This window comes from Pagrus major, chromosome 7 (genome assembly GCF_040436345.1).
Source record: "Pagrus major chromosome 7, Pma_NU_1.0".
Taxonomy (NCBI): domain Eukaryota; kingdom Metazoa; phylum Chordata; class Actinopteri; order Spariformes; family Sparidae; genus Pagrus; species Pagrus major.
In genome coordinates this window covers 362,368-377,972 of record NC_133221.1, presented here as the reverse complement: position 1 = coordinate 377,972, position 15,605 = coordinate 362,368, and the positions used below count along the sequence as shown (strand labels likewise).

The 15,605-nt window shown below is 49.0% G+C and overlaps 2 protein-coding genes and 1 long non-coding RNA gene across 4 annotated transcripts in view; 1 reads left to right on the top strand and 2 right to left on the bottom strand.

Moving 5' to 3' along the window:
• LOC140999550 (uncharacterized) overlaps positions 1 to 3,243 on the bottom strand; it is a 5,690-nt gene extending 2,447 nt beyond the window's left edge. The window contains exons 1-4 of one of the 2 annotated variants that reach the window (XM_073470001.1): positions 2,969 to 3,243; positions 1,979 to 2,152; positions 831 to 988; positions 482 to 680 (exon numbers count right to left, since the gene is read on the bottom strand). In XM_073470001.1, the coding sequence (XP_073326102.1) occupies positions 482 to 680; positions 831 to 988; positions 1,979 to 2,152; positions 2,969 to 3,228 (791 nt within the window). In that variant the 5' untranslated portion in view covers positions 3,229 to 3,243. The remainder of the gene's footprint in view (positions 1 to 481; positions 681 to 830; positions 989 to 1,978; positions 2,153 to 2,968) is intronic. The other variant, XM_073470002.1, reaches the window with a different exon arrangement.
• On the top strand, positions 3,096 to 12,692 carry LOC140999551 (uncharacterized). Its single transcript, XR_012179493.1, has 4 exons — positions 3,096 to 3,244; positions 3,492 to 3,618; positions 4,226 to 4,399; positions 12,396 to 12,692. It is a non-coding gene; the product is annotated as an uncharacterized lncRNA (long non-coding RNA).
• mecp2 (methyl CpG binding protein 2) lies at positions 4,478 to 13,811 on the bottom strand. The gene is made up of 6 exons (XM_073470000.1): positions 13,724 to 13,811; positions 10,985 to 11,180; positions 10,697 to 10,908; positions 10,412 to 10,605; positions 10,178 to 10,314; positions 4,478 to 9,454 (listed from the first exon to the last, which is right to left on the bottom strand). Exons 1-6 carry the CDS (start codon positions 13,753 to 13,755, stop codon positions 7,211 to 7,213), a joined length of 3,015 nt encoding a protein of 1,004 aa, XP_073326101.1. The 5' UTR covers positions 13,756 to 13,811; the 3' UTR covers positions 4,478 to 7,210.
• Positions 13,812 to 15,605: the final 1,794 nt, after the last annotated feature.

Genomic DNA, 15,605 nt, shown 5'->3' with positions numbered 1-15,605 from the left:
GTCTGCAGGGGGAGGAGTCACATGACTAACTGCAGGGGGAAGAGTCACATGACTAACTGCAGGGGGAGGAGTCACCTGGCTGTCTGCAGAGGGGAGGAGTCACCTGACTAGCTGCAGGGGGAGGAGTCACCTGGCTGTCTGTAGGGGGAGGAGTCACCTGGCTGTCTGTAGGGGGAGGAGTCACCTGACTAGCTGCAGGGGGAGGAGTCACCTGGCTGTCTGTAGGGGGAGGAGTCACCTGGCTGTCTGTAGGGGGAGGAGTCACCTGACTAGCTGCAGGGGGAGGAGTCACCTGACTAGCTGCAGGGGGAGGAGTCACCTGGCTGTCTGTAGGGGGAGGAGTCACCTGACTAGCTGCAGGGGGAGGAGTCACCTGGCTGTCTGTAGGGGGAGGAGTCACCTGGCTGTCTGTAGGGGGAGGAGTCACCTGGCTGTCTGTAGGGGGAGGAGTCACCTGACTAGCTGCAGGGGGAGGAGTCACCTGGCTCTGGAGGAGCGTTGGGTGGAGGTGAGTAGGTAGGAGGTGCACAGAGCAGCAGCGTTGTAGCAGATGGAGCTCAGACAGTTCGCCTCCGTCAGCAGGAAACTCTGCAGGAAGGAAACTCTGTTGAAGAGTTCAGACAGCGCCACCTGCTGCGCCCTGGAGACACTGCTGAGCTCCGAGAACACCGCCCGCAGACCTGACAGACAGGTGGAGACAGAGACAGACAGGTGGAGGGCAGAAATCACGTGACATTAAAAGGTGTTGGTATTGAGTGTTTTGTTCCCAGGGTGATGTCTGTCAGGTTGTGTGTCTGAACCAGTGTCGGTACCTCAGACAAGATATTTACCCTGGGTCGAGTCTCGCAGGGTGACTCTCAGCTCCTCTCCATTGTTCAGGATCTCCTGTTGGGCCTGTAAGGCAGCACTCTGGGCTTCTATGAGCTCCTCAGCCATCTGCCTGGTGGACTGAAGCTGCTCAGCTACACCTGCTGAACTCTCTGTTAACCTGATACACACACACACACACACACACGCACGCACGCACGCACACACACACACACACACACACACACACACACACACACACACACACACACACACACACACACACACACACACACACACACACAATCACATGATTGATGACATCAGGTCCTGGACCAACTGCAGTCACATGACAGCTTCCTGTTACTGTGTGGGACAGGTGTGTGTTACCTGTGTGTGTGTTACCTGTGTGTGTGTCCCACCTGTGTGAGTGTCTCACTTATGTGTTACCTGTGTGAGTGTCTCACTTATGTGTTACCTGTGTGTGTGTCTCACCTGTGTGTGTTACCTGTGAGAGTGTTACCTGTGTGTGTGTCTCACCTGTGTGTGTGTCTCACCTGTGTGTGTCTCACCTGTGTGTGTGTTACCTGTGTGTGTCTCACCTGTGTTTGTGTGTCTCACCTGTGTTTGTGTGTCTCACCTGTGTGAGTGTTACCTGTGTGTGTCTCACGTGTGTTTATGTGTCTCACCTGTGTGTGTGTCTCACCTGTGTGAGTGTTACCTGTGTGTGTCTCACCTGTGTTTATGTGTCTCACCTGTGTGAGTGTTACCTGTGTGTGTCTCACCTGTGTTTATGTGTCTCACCTGTGTGTGTGTCTCACCTGTGTGTGTCTCACCTGTGTGTGTGTTACCTGTGTGTGTCTCACCTGTGTGTGTCTTACCTGTGTGTGTCTCACCTGTGTGTGTCTTACCTGTGTGTGTGTTACCTGTGTGTGTGTTACCTGTGTGTGTCTCACCTGTGTGTGTCTCACCTGTGTGTGTCTCACCTGTGTTTGTGTGTCTCACCTGTGTTTGTGTGTCTCACCTGTGTGTGTGTTACCTGTGTGTGTCTCACCTGTGTTTGTGTGTCTCACCTGTGTTTGTGTGTCTCACCTGTGTGTGTGTTACCTGTGTGTGTCTCACCTGTGTTTGTGTGTCTCACCTGTGTGAGTGTTACCTGTGTGTGTCTCACCTGTACATGGTGTTCTCCGCCCGGCTCTGCCAGGCTTCAGCCTGCAGGTGGTGGCAGATGGAGTGTGTGTGGGTGAAGAACTCGGTGTAGGCGTTAAAGGCGATGGCGTCCATCGCGCCTGTACACCTGCTGACCTCTGACCCCTCAGGGCATGATGGGAAATCCCTGCCTGAGCTGACAGAGAGCAGAACTGAATCACAGGCGTCACTCCAGCTCAGATTCTTTTCTTTTAATTATCTTATTTCATTAATTAATTAATTTTACAATCACAGAATCATAAAGTCGTCACAGGATGTTTGTAAACAAACTGACACACGATCAATACAGTTTATTGATCACTGATGGTTTGATGGCGTCAGTGGAGGAGCTGCTTTTATTTCACATGTTCAGTTTTTCAGGCCGATTCTGATTTTAAACTTAAATAAATTCGAATAGAAACTATTTATTGTTACAATCAACTCGTTGTTGATTATTATATTATATATATATATATTTATTATTATTATTATTATTATATTGATTATTATTTTTAGTTTTTCATTCACAGTACAAGTACATAAAGTACTACCTCTCAGAGTGGCAGCTTCAGGTGTTAAATATATAAACATATTAAGTATTGGTTTAATCTTCATGATGACGTTTCTCACACTGAACATGAAGAAGATGAGTCAGGTGATCAATAAGTTGATTCTGTGATCTGTAACTGATCATCAGTTCTGTTTTAATGACTCATGAATCATCCAGCTTCTCTTTCAGGCTGGAAACCGGTTTTAACAGGAGTCACTTGAACGTCTCACCGAGTTTAATCAATAAATAAAGTATAAATACTCGAGTCACCGTCCTGAGAGTACTTTACTGTACTTCTACTCGAGTAACGGTCTGAATGCAGGACTGTTACTTGTAACGGAGTATTTTCACAGTGGATTACTGAAGTAACTGTTGGATTACTTGCAGCAGCTCGTTACTAACTGACTCCTGGCTCTGAGTTACCTGCTCAGGTGACACATGGTGAATCCCAGCGCGATCCGGCTCTGGCTCTCTGACGTCAGGTCCCTGCAGCGCGTGTCCAGGTGCTTCAGAGCTCGCGCCCAACACTCTCCATACCTGGGCTGAGCGGCGAGGCTCCGCACGCGCCGCAGCTCCATCCTGCCGCGCTCAGAATCCGGCCCGGACCCGGACCCGGACCCGGACCCGGAGGGTCCGAGCAGCAGCAGCAGCAGCAGCAGCACCGCGGCCAACGGAGCCGCCATCTTCACCTGTCTGCAGGTCAGTCCGCTCAGCCAATCACAGAGCCACGTTTTCACCTGGTCAGAGGTCACCGAGAGGTCACGACTGTGTTCTGATTCTGTTCAGCTTCAGTCCGCGGACTTATAGAACTTTAGCATTTAACGGAACCATTCAGCTTCCGTCTGGATTCAGATAAACATTAAACATATTAAACAGATGAAGGTTTGTTTGTTGACGTGACTTCCTGTTTGTTGAACTGTAAATAAAAACAGTTTCTGATCTTTAGAGGAGACACGTGACGTCACATCCACGGGACTTCAGTCTGAACAGCTGCGCAGACTCAGTGACGCCAGCAGGTGGCAGCAGTGCATCATGGGAGCTGTGATCATGTGACCTGATGAGGTGTTTTGTAGGTAATAATAATTCGTCATGTATGTTACAAAGAACAAGTTCAATATTTTATAAAAAACACTTTTTCACTTTATTACTGACAGTTCAGATCTGTCTGTTGCCTAGCAACACTCCAGGAAACAGTGAGATCAGGACTTCCTGTCAAGGATCCAAACCAAAAATAAAATGTTGATCAGTTTTAGAGCTGCTGGGAGCCCAGTTCTGTTAGCTTCGGACAGAGCCAGGCTAGCTGTTTCCCCCTGTCTCAAGTCTTTATGCTAAGCTAAGCTAATTGTTTCTCTGTTTCCATTCTTTATGCTAAGCTAAGCTAAGATAGCTTTGTCCCCATCTTCAGTCATTATGCTAATCTAAGACAGTTTATTCCCCCATTTCCATTTTTTATGCTAAGCTAAGCTATCTTTCCCCCCTTTTTACTGTTCCTGGCCTTTGTGCTAAGCTAATGTAGTTTACAGACATGGCAGTGGACTGAACATCAGAGAAAAAGAGGATTGTGTGTGTGTGTCATATATTGGATGGGATAAACAATCTAACTATTGATTATATGCAGTTTATTATAACCAAGAAGCAGCTTTCATGTTCTACTCTTTTTACAAATGTGGCTCCGTTCAGACGTCCTGAAGACACTGACTCATAGTGAACCTGCAGCTGCTGGAGCCCTCAGGAGCCCTCAGGAGCCTCCAGACAGGGCCCCTCAGGAGCCTCTGGGTAGGGCCTCCTGGGGGGCCGCTGTCAGGTTGTTGATCCAGTCCTGGTTTGTACCTTGAACTCCTGGATCAGCTGATGGTAAGCAGCTCTGTGATTGGCTGCCTCAGTGTGGAGGTGTTTCTGTGTGAGAGCTACAATCAGTCAGACGAGAACACATCAGGGACAACAAACGCTTTTAGTTAGAAAGAAAAATAAGAAAACAGGTAAAAACTAGTTTTGTCTACAGCGACAGTGTATTGGAGTTTCCACTGAATTCCAACCAGAGTAAAAGCAGAATATTCATCCTCAATATTAGCAACTATGAAGTCACCACACACATCACTACTAAGTCTAGAAACACAACATGGCTTGGCTGACATGGTGGCTTCTGGCAAGACGCACAATATTATAGGCACTAAACTCTGGAACATGCAATATGGTGGCTGGTTACTGTAGTTTGTGCCGGGTCGAGTCTTGTGGAGTGAGTCCGTTCACAGAGGGACGTTTGATTGCTAACAGGGTCACTGCTCTGAGCAGACCGGGCGGAGCGGCACGTACGCAGAGGTCACCTGTGTGAGGTCACCTGTGTGAGGTCACCTGTGTGAGGTCACCGCGATGTGACATCATCAGGTGAGTGGACGAGCACTGTCCAGAACGAGGCACATTAATTTGATCCGGGATGAAGACATTCACTTGTTGATTATTTTCTGGTCGAGGGGCGAAAAGCTCAATTTTCCAACGTCAGTGCTAAAGTGCTGGAGCTTCCCCGAAGAGTCGAGTGACCACCAAGGTGCAAAAACTGAAGAGTATCGATGTCAGGTGTGCTGAGGAGGCAGCTGCGTTCAATCAGCGTCCGTGAGGTCACATGACTGAGAGCTCAGAGGGTCATATGGAAGGTTTGATCTCTAGTGTGATTCATATCTGTTTTAAATCCTATAAATCAAAGACAGGACTGAGCCACAATATCAAACACAGTCAGGGCTCTAAAATCTGATCACAATGAGATGTCTGATCAATAATCATCAGTAATGTGGATTTAATGAGTCAACAACAGTCTGTAGGTTCAGAGATGACATCACTTCACTGTAATGAGCCTTTGAACCAGGAGGAGACGACACTGCTCCGTTCTGTTTGTCTTTTTAATCTGAAGCTTTAAAATGAACAAACGTTCTCAGATCCGACGTGTGAAGTCTTAAATGTCGAGTCAGCTCTACTGAGCGTGTGACTGGCGGCCATCTTTGAGTCTGACATCCAGTGTTTATAACACATCCACGGACACCTCCATCCAGCATCTGACTGTTAAACTAAAAAAGTGAAAGTCGTTAAAACTTCAAGTCATTTGGACCAATGAAAACGCTGACAAGGCACACGGACATTATTCAGAGGGCGGGGCCCAACAGGTGACGCTTACATTCAGGTCCAACTGAATCTTAATCTCATCACACTGAAATGAAATGAAGCAACGTTTCATGAGGATCACAAACTTTACGTGACTGGAACCTTTTCATTAAACAACAATAACCAGCTTCTTGAACATGTTTTTAGACGTTCGGACCGTCTGTTATGGTTCTGTTCTGCTCTCAGCTCTCACATGTGGCCTCACAGATTCAAGGTTTCTGCTCACTGAACGTTTCGTCTCTCCGTCTCCAGCACATCTGACTCCACATGAAGCTGAATCAGAGCTCGTTCAGGGTTTGACTCCTGCAGACCGACGGTGAACCCTGACGAGGTCAACCTCTGCGTACCTGCTGCTGCGGTTGAAGGCCTGCAGCTTCTCTGAGCGACATGCAGGCGGTTGATTGTACAAACTGGAGGAGTGCAAACTGTTCCAGACATTCAACACGAAGACACGATAAAAATGACTCCATATCCCACTCTTTCATTAAGACTAAGAACTAAAATAAAGCTACTGTAAAAGTGGGTTTGGTTTGATATTAAAAGCTTCCTTTGGAAACAAAAAGACTCTAAAACTAACAGACTGAATGAAGACGAGCGTGGAAGAATCTCTAACTCGGAAGAACAACTGGCTGTGTTTGAAATCAGAAGACTGAGAAGGACTCAAGGTTTTCTCATCAAACAACTGACTGTCTCATTGTCTGATAGGAGGAATCAAGGACTCCTTCAGTTGTGATAACGGGTTTCAGATACACACTGAGGTCTGTGTAGAGTTGTACTCTATCATCAGATTCGCTACCAGCAGGGGGCAGTCTGGAAGAGGACTGAAACGTGACCGACCCTCGTCTTCAGGGACTTCATGGAAAACGAGAAAGAAAACAAAGAGTTAAAGGTGCAAACTGCTGCCCCACATCACCTCAGGGACCAGTTTCAGTAAGGGACTGTCAGCCAACACGACAAAGAGCGGGACTTAAATAAAAGACTGTCAGTCAGCAGCACGACGATGAGTAAGGGGCCGTCAGTCGATAATATCAGAGTTTAAAGCTGTATAACAGAGACAAAACAATAAACTATTAAAATACGAAATAAAAAAAGAGGTTATATTCCGGAAGCAACGTTTCGTTCAGAGTAATGTGTTGTTAAGCGTTGGTTTTTAGTTCCAAACTACTCCCCCCCTCCCCACGGAGACTAGCGGGACACAACAGCTGCCTTTTGATTATATATACACACACACTTGTTTATCGTTTTTCCTTTTTGTTTGTTTTTCCTAGAAAAAGACACAATCCGTCCTCCTCTCAGCTGTCCCTCAGCGCCAGGTCGGCTCTCACATCCAGAACTTTACAGTCTCCAGACAGAATCAGACGGAGTCGAAGCTGCAACAGTCCACGGCGCTCCTTCCATCTGAAAACAGTGTAAAATCATTAAACCTCAGCGAGCAGCTCCGTCACTCCTCCACCTGGTGCTGACACCGTCCGTCAGTCTACCGATCAGTCAGCCTGTCCATCAGCCGATCAATCAGCTGACTCTTTCGCTGACGACCGTCCGTGACTCTACCGTTTCTTCTCGGCTGGGGCAGGGGACGGCAGACTGGGGTACGATGTCTCTGAGCTCCCTGCCCTCACCTGCTGCCTCTGGCTCCACCCGGAGCCGACCCCTGCCATCGGCCCCGGGGACAAGTCCGACCCCGGCTACTCCTGCGGATCCAAGAGGCCTGGAGGTGCTGTTTGACCCTCTGTCGCCTCCTAAGACCTCTCTGCTTTCTGATGCCACGACCGGCTCCCCTCTCCCTTCCGCCCTGACGCCTTCCACGCTGGCCTCTCGGCCTGGCAGCAGGCTCCCTCGGCCGGGCCGTGTGGTACTCAGATCCTGGGGCTGTTCGCTCTGGTTCTGCTGACCTGGGACCAGGTTGGACCTGGACAGGCTGGGTGATGGTCGGTGGGATGAAAGGTGCTGCACATGGGGCCTGGTGAGCTGAAGGTGGGGTTGGGGGCGCGGCTGTGTTTGAATCCGCTGGAAGTGTGGTTGTGCTTGGGACTGGGACTGTGGTGGCCTCGGCTGGGAGAAAGATTGTCTGGGTTGTGGTCTGTACTGAGTCTGGTGTTGCTGTTGCGATGGATGCCTCGTCTGCTGTTGGGGCTGCGCTTGATGTCTGGGTTGCAGGTGAGGTTGAGGCTGGGCTAACGTCCTGGACTGGGGTTGAGGCTGGATTTGGGAAGAGGTTCTGGGCTGGGGTTGAGATTGAGGCTGGCCTGAGGTCCTGGACTGGGGTTGAATTTGGGAAGGGGTTCTGGGCTGCATTTGAGCATGGGCTCTAGGCTGCAGTTGGGCCTGAGATTGGGCCGGGATTCTGGACTGAGATTGAGTCTGAAGCTGGGCTGGGGTCCTGGTTTGGGGCTGTGGCTGCAGTGACTGCCGGGTCTGGGTTTGAGATTGTTGCTTGAGCTGGGTTTGGGGTTGAGAGGGGTGCCTGGGCTGGGTTTGAGGTTGGAGAGCTGTGGGGGACTGAGCCTGCGGGTGTGGATGCCTTGTTTGGGGTGGATGAATGTGCAGGATGGATGGGGACTGAGGCGGATGCGGCGCTTGAAGCTGGGTTCGGTGCTGGGCTGGGGAGTGGACAGACTGTGACTGAGGTTTTTGGGGGGAGACCTGTGGCTGACTGTGGGTTTGGGATGGGGGTTGCTGGGGCCGTGGCTGGGGTATCACATGCCTGGTCGGAGAGGGCTGGGGTGCCGGGTATCGAGGCTGGGCTTGGTGCTGACTGGGAGACTGAGTCTGAGGATGCTGCTGGGGACGGGGCTGGTGGCGTGGCTGAGGGGGAGGATGCCGAGGTTCAGACGGGGACTGAGTCGTAGACTTGGACTGTGGTCTGGGAGGAGCTTGCTGGGTGTGCTGGGAGTGTTGGGGGGTGAGCTGAGGCACCGTCTGGGGCTCGACTTCAGGCCTGGACTGGCTGGAGGGTGCTGGGTGTCCAGAGGCCGGAGCAGGAGGAGGAGGCTGATCCAGTGTGGAGGCGGAGGAATGTTGGTGGCGATGATGATGATGGTGGTGGTGATGATGATGGTGATGTTTGTGAGGCGGCCGGTCCTTTCTTTTGTGGCTTTTTGATGGGCTAATGCTACTGCTGCTGCTGCTACTCCTTCCTCCTCCATCTCCACCTTTATCACCTACATCTTCATCTGCTTCGTCTCCTCTGCTTCCTCCATCTCCTGCTATTCCCGTTTTCTCCTTGTGCTTCCTCCCTTTATGCAACTTGTGTCCATGTGATTGGCTTTCATCTGAAGCAGTGGGCTGCTTCTGTGATTGTGATTGGCCCTGCTCAGAGGAGGCGGGCTGAGGCTCTGCGGTCGGAGCTCCCTCGCCTTTACCTCCCTCCACCTCTGCAGTGACCCTTCGCTCAGTTTCAGTTGTTGTGCCCGCGGAAGTCTGACCACTCTCCCTCTCCTCCACCGTCTCTCTCGTTTTGCGTTTTTTGATTGGCAGGGCTGTTTCCTGGACGACAGGTTTGGTGGAAGACTCCTTGGCTGCTCTCCGTTTGGCCTCGGCAGCTATAATGGCAGCTGCAGTGTAGCTCCCAGCTGTGGAGCTACCGGAGGCCGATGCCGAGGAGGTGGATGCAGTGGCAGCCGGTGATGTTGCCGAGGCCGAGGCTGGTTTCCTACCCCGTTTCTTGGGGGCGGTCTGTGGTGGGGCTGGAAGTTCCTGTTCTGATTTCCTCTTTCTGCCAGGACGGGACTTAGGCACCAGGGCAGGAGACACGACCTGCAGGGAGACAGACCACATTGACAAGAAGCGTTAGCATCAAGACTGTCACAGCTTTTTGAAAAACAGGTAGTCATCAAGCACTAACTGTACTTTCTGCATCAACATGACAGATGACGTAAAGAACACTGATCACTGACGATGTGTAAGGACACTCCCATACTCTGTAAGGGCACTCCCACACGCTGTACGGACACTCCCACACTCTGCAAGGACACTCCCACACTCTGTACGGACACTCCCACACTCTGCAAGGACACTCCCACACTTTGTAAGGACACTCCCATACTCTGTAAGGACACTCCCATACTCTGTAAGGACACTCCCACAATCTGTACGGACACTCCCATACTATGTAAGGACACTCCCACATTAAGTAAGGACACTCCCATACAGCGGGAGAGGTGAAACGTCTTCAACAAACTGAACCAAGTCCAGTTGACTATGATACAGCACTTAGAGATACCATGACCTGGATGACTGAGAACCTTCATCAGCACTGATCATCTTGTCCTGACAGGATTCAAACACTGTTACAGACGCGTCACGTAAATATTTCTGTATGTGAATGTTGAGTTTTGTTTCCTCAGCGTCTCTGTGTGGACCAATTAGAGGGGGTTGAAGGGAAAATAATATTTGAGCCACGCAGGTTATTGCTTCGATCCTTAGACGATAACAGTCTGAGGTTTATGGATGTTTGATTGATTGATTGATTGATCAGACCTTTGAGGCAGTGGAGGTGGTGCCAGTCGATGACTCTGCCTTGCCAAAAGGCATCTTGACCAGCAGTTTGCCTGGAGTTTTCTCAACCACACGCTTCATGGCCACGCCCTCTGTAGCCTGCCGCATCTTCCCACTGCCTGAACAAACACAAACAGAAATATCAACACGTTCATCAAACAACTGAAGAAAACAGGAAACACTCTGAACTCCTGTTTATTTGTGGTGGCGTGGTACCTTTGGGCCGCCCGCGGCCTCGCCCCGATGGTTTCACCACCTTCGGTTTCTTAGGTGGGCGCTTCTCGCGGCGGGAGGGGCTTCCACGTCCAGTGACGGTAAAATCAAAGTCGTTTGGGTCGGTGGTCGTGTCGCCGACCTTCTGGAAGTAAGCGATAAGTTCCACCTTGGAACGAAAAGCTTTTCCCTCTGAGCTGAGGAAGATAAAAACAACAGTCGTCACGGTGATGTGGCTCCTCCTCCTCACAGTAAACAGACACCGCGTCAGTGATGGGTATGGCTTACTTGATCAGGTAGACATCAAACTTCCCTGCTGAGCGACCAGACTTCCTCTGTTTCAGTTTGCGGGTCCAGCCTTCGGGCAGCGACGGGTCATCGTACAGCGGCCCGCGGTCCCGGATGATGGAGCGCCGCTGCCTGGGTGAACCTGCGGACTCACTGCCGCCTGCCGACTCCGATGCCGGCTCCTCTGACGGGCCCGCCACCGGCTCCGACGCCTGCAGGAAGGAAGTGACATGAAACCAGCTTCTCATCACAAACAGGTGTATTTTGAGTCCACCTGTTTTATCTTACCCGTGTTTGTGGCTCCGCCCCTGTCTGTGACTGCAGCGCAGCTGTTGGGGACGTGGCAGATGCTGCGGTGTCCGCCCCCCGGTCGGCATGGCGACGCTCCCGGCGGGTCTTCTTTGTCTTGCTGTGGGACCTGTCTCTCTCTCTGGCTGGGGGCTGGGGGTCGACAGGTCCCTCCTCCCCCTCTTGACCCTCCTCCCTGAGGAAAGACATGACATCACTGATGACATCACTGATGACGTCACATGGTCATAGCTGCAAGGTGTTTTGTCGCCTCTATCAGTTTTTTACAACTCTTCAAATCTGTCAAACTGACAACCAGCTCCAGCTGTAATTGGTCAACTGTGTAGAGGCGAGAGAGAGTGGGCGGGGCTAAACTTGTTCACAAAACAATTTTTTCACTTTTCACCTGAACAACACACAGACACACACTGACACTCACAGACACACACACAGAAACACACACTGACACACACACTGACAGTTGTTGGACGGAGCGGGGGGGGGGGGGGGGGGGGCAGCACACGTCTTGGTAATATTTGTGTTAACAGAATCAAACAACGTCGTGTTTGTCTCATGACGATGTGAAACAGCAACATGGCGAGGAGAGCGAGCGTGGTGTCATGTGACACAGTTCAGTTTAGACTCTGATGTAAAGATGGAGTGAGATCAGCTGTTCCTCGTGGTTCTGCTCTGACTTCAGTCGTCACGTGACGACGCCGTGATGCTGGAACGTTTCTGAGAACAGCAGGAAGTCTGGTCCAGGTGGTAAACAGGAAGTGATGTCACGCCTGTTTCTGCTTCAACACTTAATTCACAAACACAAAATCTTCAGTCGTCAGAAGTTATTTTCTCTGACTTGATGTGTTTTATAATTATTTATTCTGACCTTTGCTTTGTTCTTCTGTTTATTTTCATTATCAATTAATCAGATTAATTTCAAATTAATTGATTCAGTGTAAGAAGCATCAGATCAGTTATTATTGACGGACTCACTGTTCACTGTTTAACATGTGACTTGCTCATTAACTCAAAGTTCTTCAGTTAATTTATTAGTAAATTAATCTGCAACAATCAATAATCACAAATATTAACTTCACATATTTATTTAGAATATTTTACTGCTGGTTGGATAAAATGTGACAGTTGAGGATACACTGATTAATCAGAAAACATAATCAATACATGAATCAATGAAGTTTCAACCTGCTGGAGAAAATAAATGATAAATTAAGTAATATAAAGTTAACGATCACATCAAATAAATATTATTATTGATTTGTTTCTGTTCAAACTGACTGATTAGAAACATGTTTGATCCATTTTAATCTACAAAACTTAATTAGTTATTTTTTATTTTTTTTACATTTTCATGTTTAATAATTGATATTTTCCTGTTTGGTGTCCGTCACAGACAGACTCAGAGCAACATGTCAGACGTGTTTCAGGTCGCAGCAGACAGGAAGTGAAGAGACTGAATCACTACGAGCAGACGAGCAGCTTCCTCCCAGAAAAACACAAGACGACCAACAAGTCCTCCTGAGAGCAGCTGCAGGTCCAGAGAAGGTCCCGGTCCAGACCAGCTGTGTGATCTGTGAGCAGAACCCAACCTGCAGCTGCAGCATCAGTCCTCCTCGTCACTGAACTCATCATCTGAGTCATTTATCAAGTAAAAGCACCAAAAATAAAAAAACATTTCCAGCTCCTCCAATCTGACAATTCTTCAGTTTCTTCTGTCTCAGTGACTGAACGGGTCGCACCGTCACGCTGCTCTGACATCTATAGACATTATTGATTTAATCAGTTAATCAAGAAAATGATCAGCAGATCGATCAATAATGGGTTAGTGTTTGTATTTGTAGTCGCTGCCGTCACTTTAAAGAGGAAAACATTACAACGTCTGTTTCCTCCTGCTGACCCTCACTGTCATCATGTGACCCCGGTGGGGTCTCGACCCGCAGGTCGGGAACCCCTGTGTGTGTGTGTGTGTGTGTGTGTGTGTGTGCGCCTCTACCTGCAGCTTCATCACCATCTCTCTCTCTGTCTCACACACACACACACACACACACACTGTCCTGTACACACTGAGTCACAGGTTCGAGTCCAGCCTGAAACCCTGACACACACACACACACAGCTGCCTGCTAATTAGGGTAACTATCAGTTTAAGCTAGCTGGCGGGGGGGGGTGCGGGCCATATACCGGGATGTATGTACGTGTGTGAGGTGTGTGAGCAGTGGCGGGGTTGACCCGGGTTATTGAAGCCGTGTAAACACTCCGACAGCCTGACTCCGGGTTGTTTTCTCCTCCTCACATCAAAACACACTCAGTGTTTGCTAACGAGCTAGCAGCCTGTTAGCCACCTGCCTGTCTGACGGAGGCGGGTGGACGCACCGCCGGTGACCGGTGCTGTGGTGTTTATGACGGACACAGCGCTGCCGACCCCCGGCCCGACTTCCCGGGGAGTTGTGTGGCCGTCAGAGCGGCCCGGCGGCGCACGGAGAGCGGGCTAAGCTAAAGCTGACGTCCGTCCCTGCGCTCCGGCTACAGCAGCTAAAGTACAGACTTAGCAGTAAGTTGGTGACGTATTCCCGCTAACCCCGCTCCGCCGAGACAGGCCGGGGTAAAAAACAACGCACTTTTACTTCAATAAAACACACGACAGAAAACAGTCGGCGGCGGTCGGAGGCGGCGGCAGCGGCGGCGCTTTAACGGAGGATAAAATGTAAAAACCCCACTTACAGTCTCTCCTCTCCGCTCTCCACGGCGGCCATTTTTATTTAAATAAATAATTTTATATTAAAAAAAAGCCTCCAAACATCTCTGCTCCGTCCTGCTGCACCCCGCCCCCTCCGACTCCATTTCCAAGCGCCGTCAGTGAACAAACACCGCGAGATCTGAGTGGAGCTGAGGTCAACACAGCGCAGGGGCGGTGTAGTCCCGCGAGATGTGAACTGTCAGCGGTCAGACTGACGCGTTCAGGGGACGCTCTGAAATCTGTAAAAACGAAAAACAAAATCTGTTTATTTGAACATGAAGTTAATGTGAGCTCATCAATACAGAGACAATAATTATCAGAGTTAATGAAACTAAAATCAATAAATTAAACAATTAGCCTGTAGTAGAAAATGTGTTTATATATCAACGCTGAAGATACATCATCTTTCCTGTTACCTGTCAGGGTGTTGACCTCTGACCTCTGTTTACATTGTCCTTCACATACATGTGCACTTGAGCATGAACAATAGTGTAATGTATAGACTGTCTATATTTATATGTATTTATGTTCCTGTTGATTGTTTGTCACTACAGGCCTTGTTATGTGCCTCTCATGAATTCAGATGTATACTTGTAGTGCGACACAGATGATGTTACAAAAACTGATGAAGTTCTTCAATCAGAATCCGACGTCATCATAATGTTCACATGAACGAGGCGTCAGTTTCAGTTTGGCTTCAGCAAAGTAAAGAAGTAGGAAGCAGTAAAAACAGAAACAGGACGAGCTGCAGGAGAATAAACAGTCATAAACTGATTGTAAATATTTATAAACGTACAATAAATACAAATCAGTAACGTGAAGAAGAAACGATCCGTGTCAAACATTAATGTTGTCAGATGAGTTCAGTGAGATCAAACACAAAGAGATTATTACAAGAGATGTGGAAAATAAAAGAAACATGTTGAAGACATTTTTATTTGTTTGTCTGACTGATCAGCTGTTAGCTGCACCACACTGAGCTTTAATGAGCTATAAGCTAATTTATATTTTCCTCATATACAACAACAGCACGAGGTCTGTGTGTTCACATCTGACCTGCACACAGGTGAACATCCTGGGAACGGACATTGAGATGGTGACGTCTTACAAGTATCGGGAGTTCACCTGAACAATAAACTGGACTGGACTGATCACACTGCAGCAACATATAAGAAAGGTCAGAGCAGACTCCATCTGCTGAGGAAGCTCAGGTCCTTTGGGGTGCAGGGGGCACTCCTGAGGACTTTCTATGACTCTGTGGTGGCATCAGCCATTTTCTATGGAGTAGTCTGCTGGAGCAGCAGCATCTCGGCAGCAGGCAGGAGGAGACTTGATTAACTTATGAACAAGGCAGCTCCATCCTGGGACGCCCTCTTGACCCGGTGCAGGTGGTGGGAGAGAGCAGGATGATGGACAAGCTGTCATCGCTGCTGGTGAAGGAGTCCCACCCCCTGCAGGTCACTGTGTGAAGGAGAGGTACCGCAGGTCCAAGTGTGTGAAGGAGAGGTGCCGCAGGTCCAAGTGTGTGAAGGAGAGGTACCGCAGGTCCAAGTGTGTGAAGGAGAGGTGCCGCAGGTCCAAGTGTGTGAAGGAGAGGTACCGCAGGTCCAAGTGTGTGAAGGAGAGGTACCACAAGTACAATTTTCATACTCATATTCATTATTTATTAATAACACTACACTGCCACACTGTTTATAATTACACTGTTTATATTTGTACATATTATGTAAACACAAGTCTATTTTTATTTCTGACCTTTTTATTATATTGTTTATTTTTTACTATTATTATTGTTTATTGAACAGTCCTCTGGCTGCTGTGACGCACAAACTTCCCCGTTTGCGGAACTAATGAAGGAATTCTGAT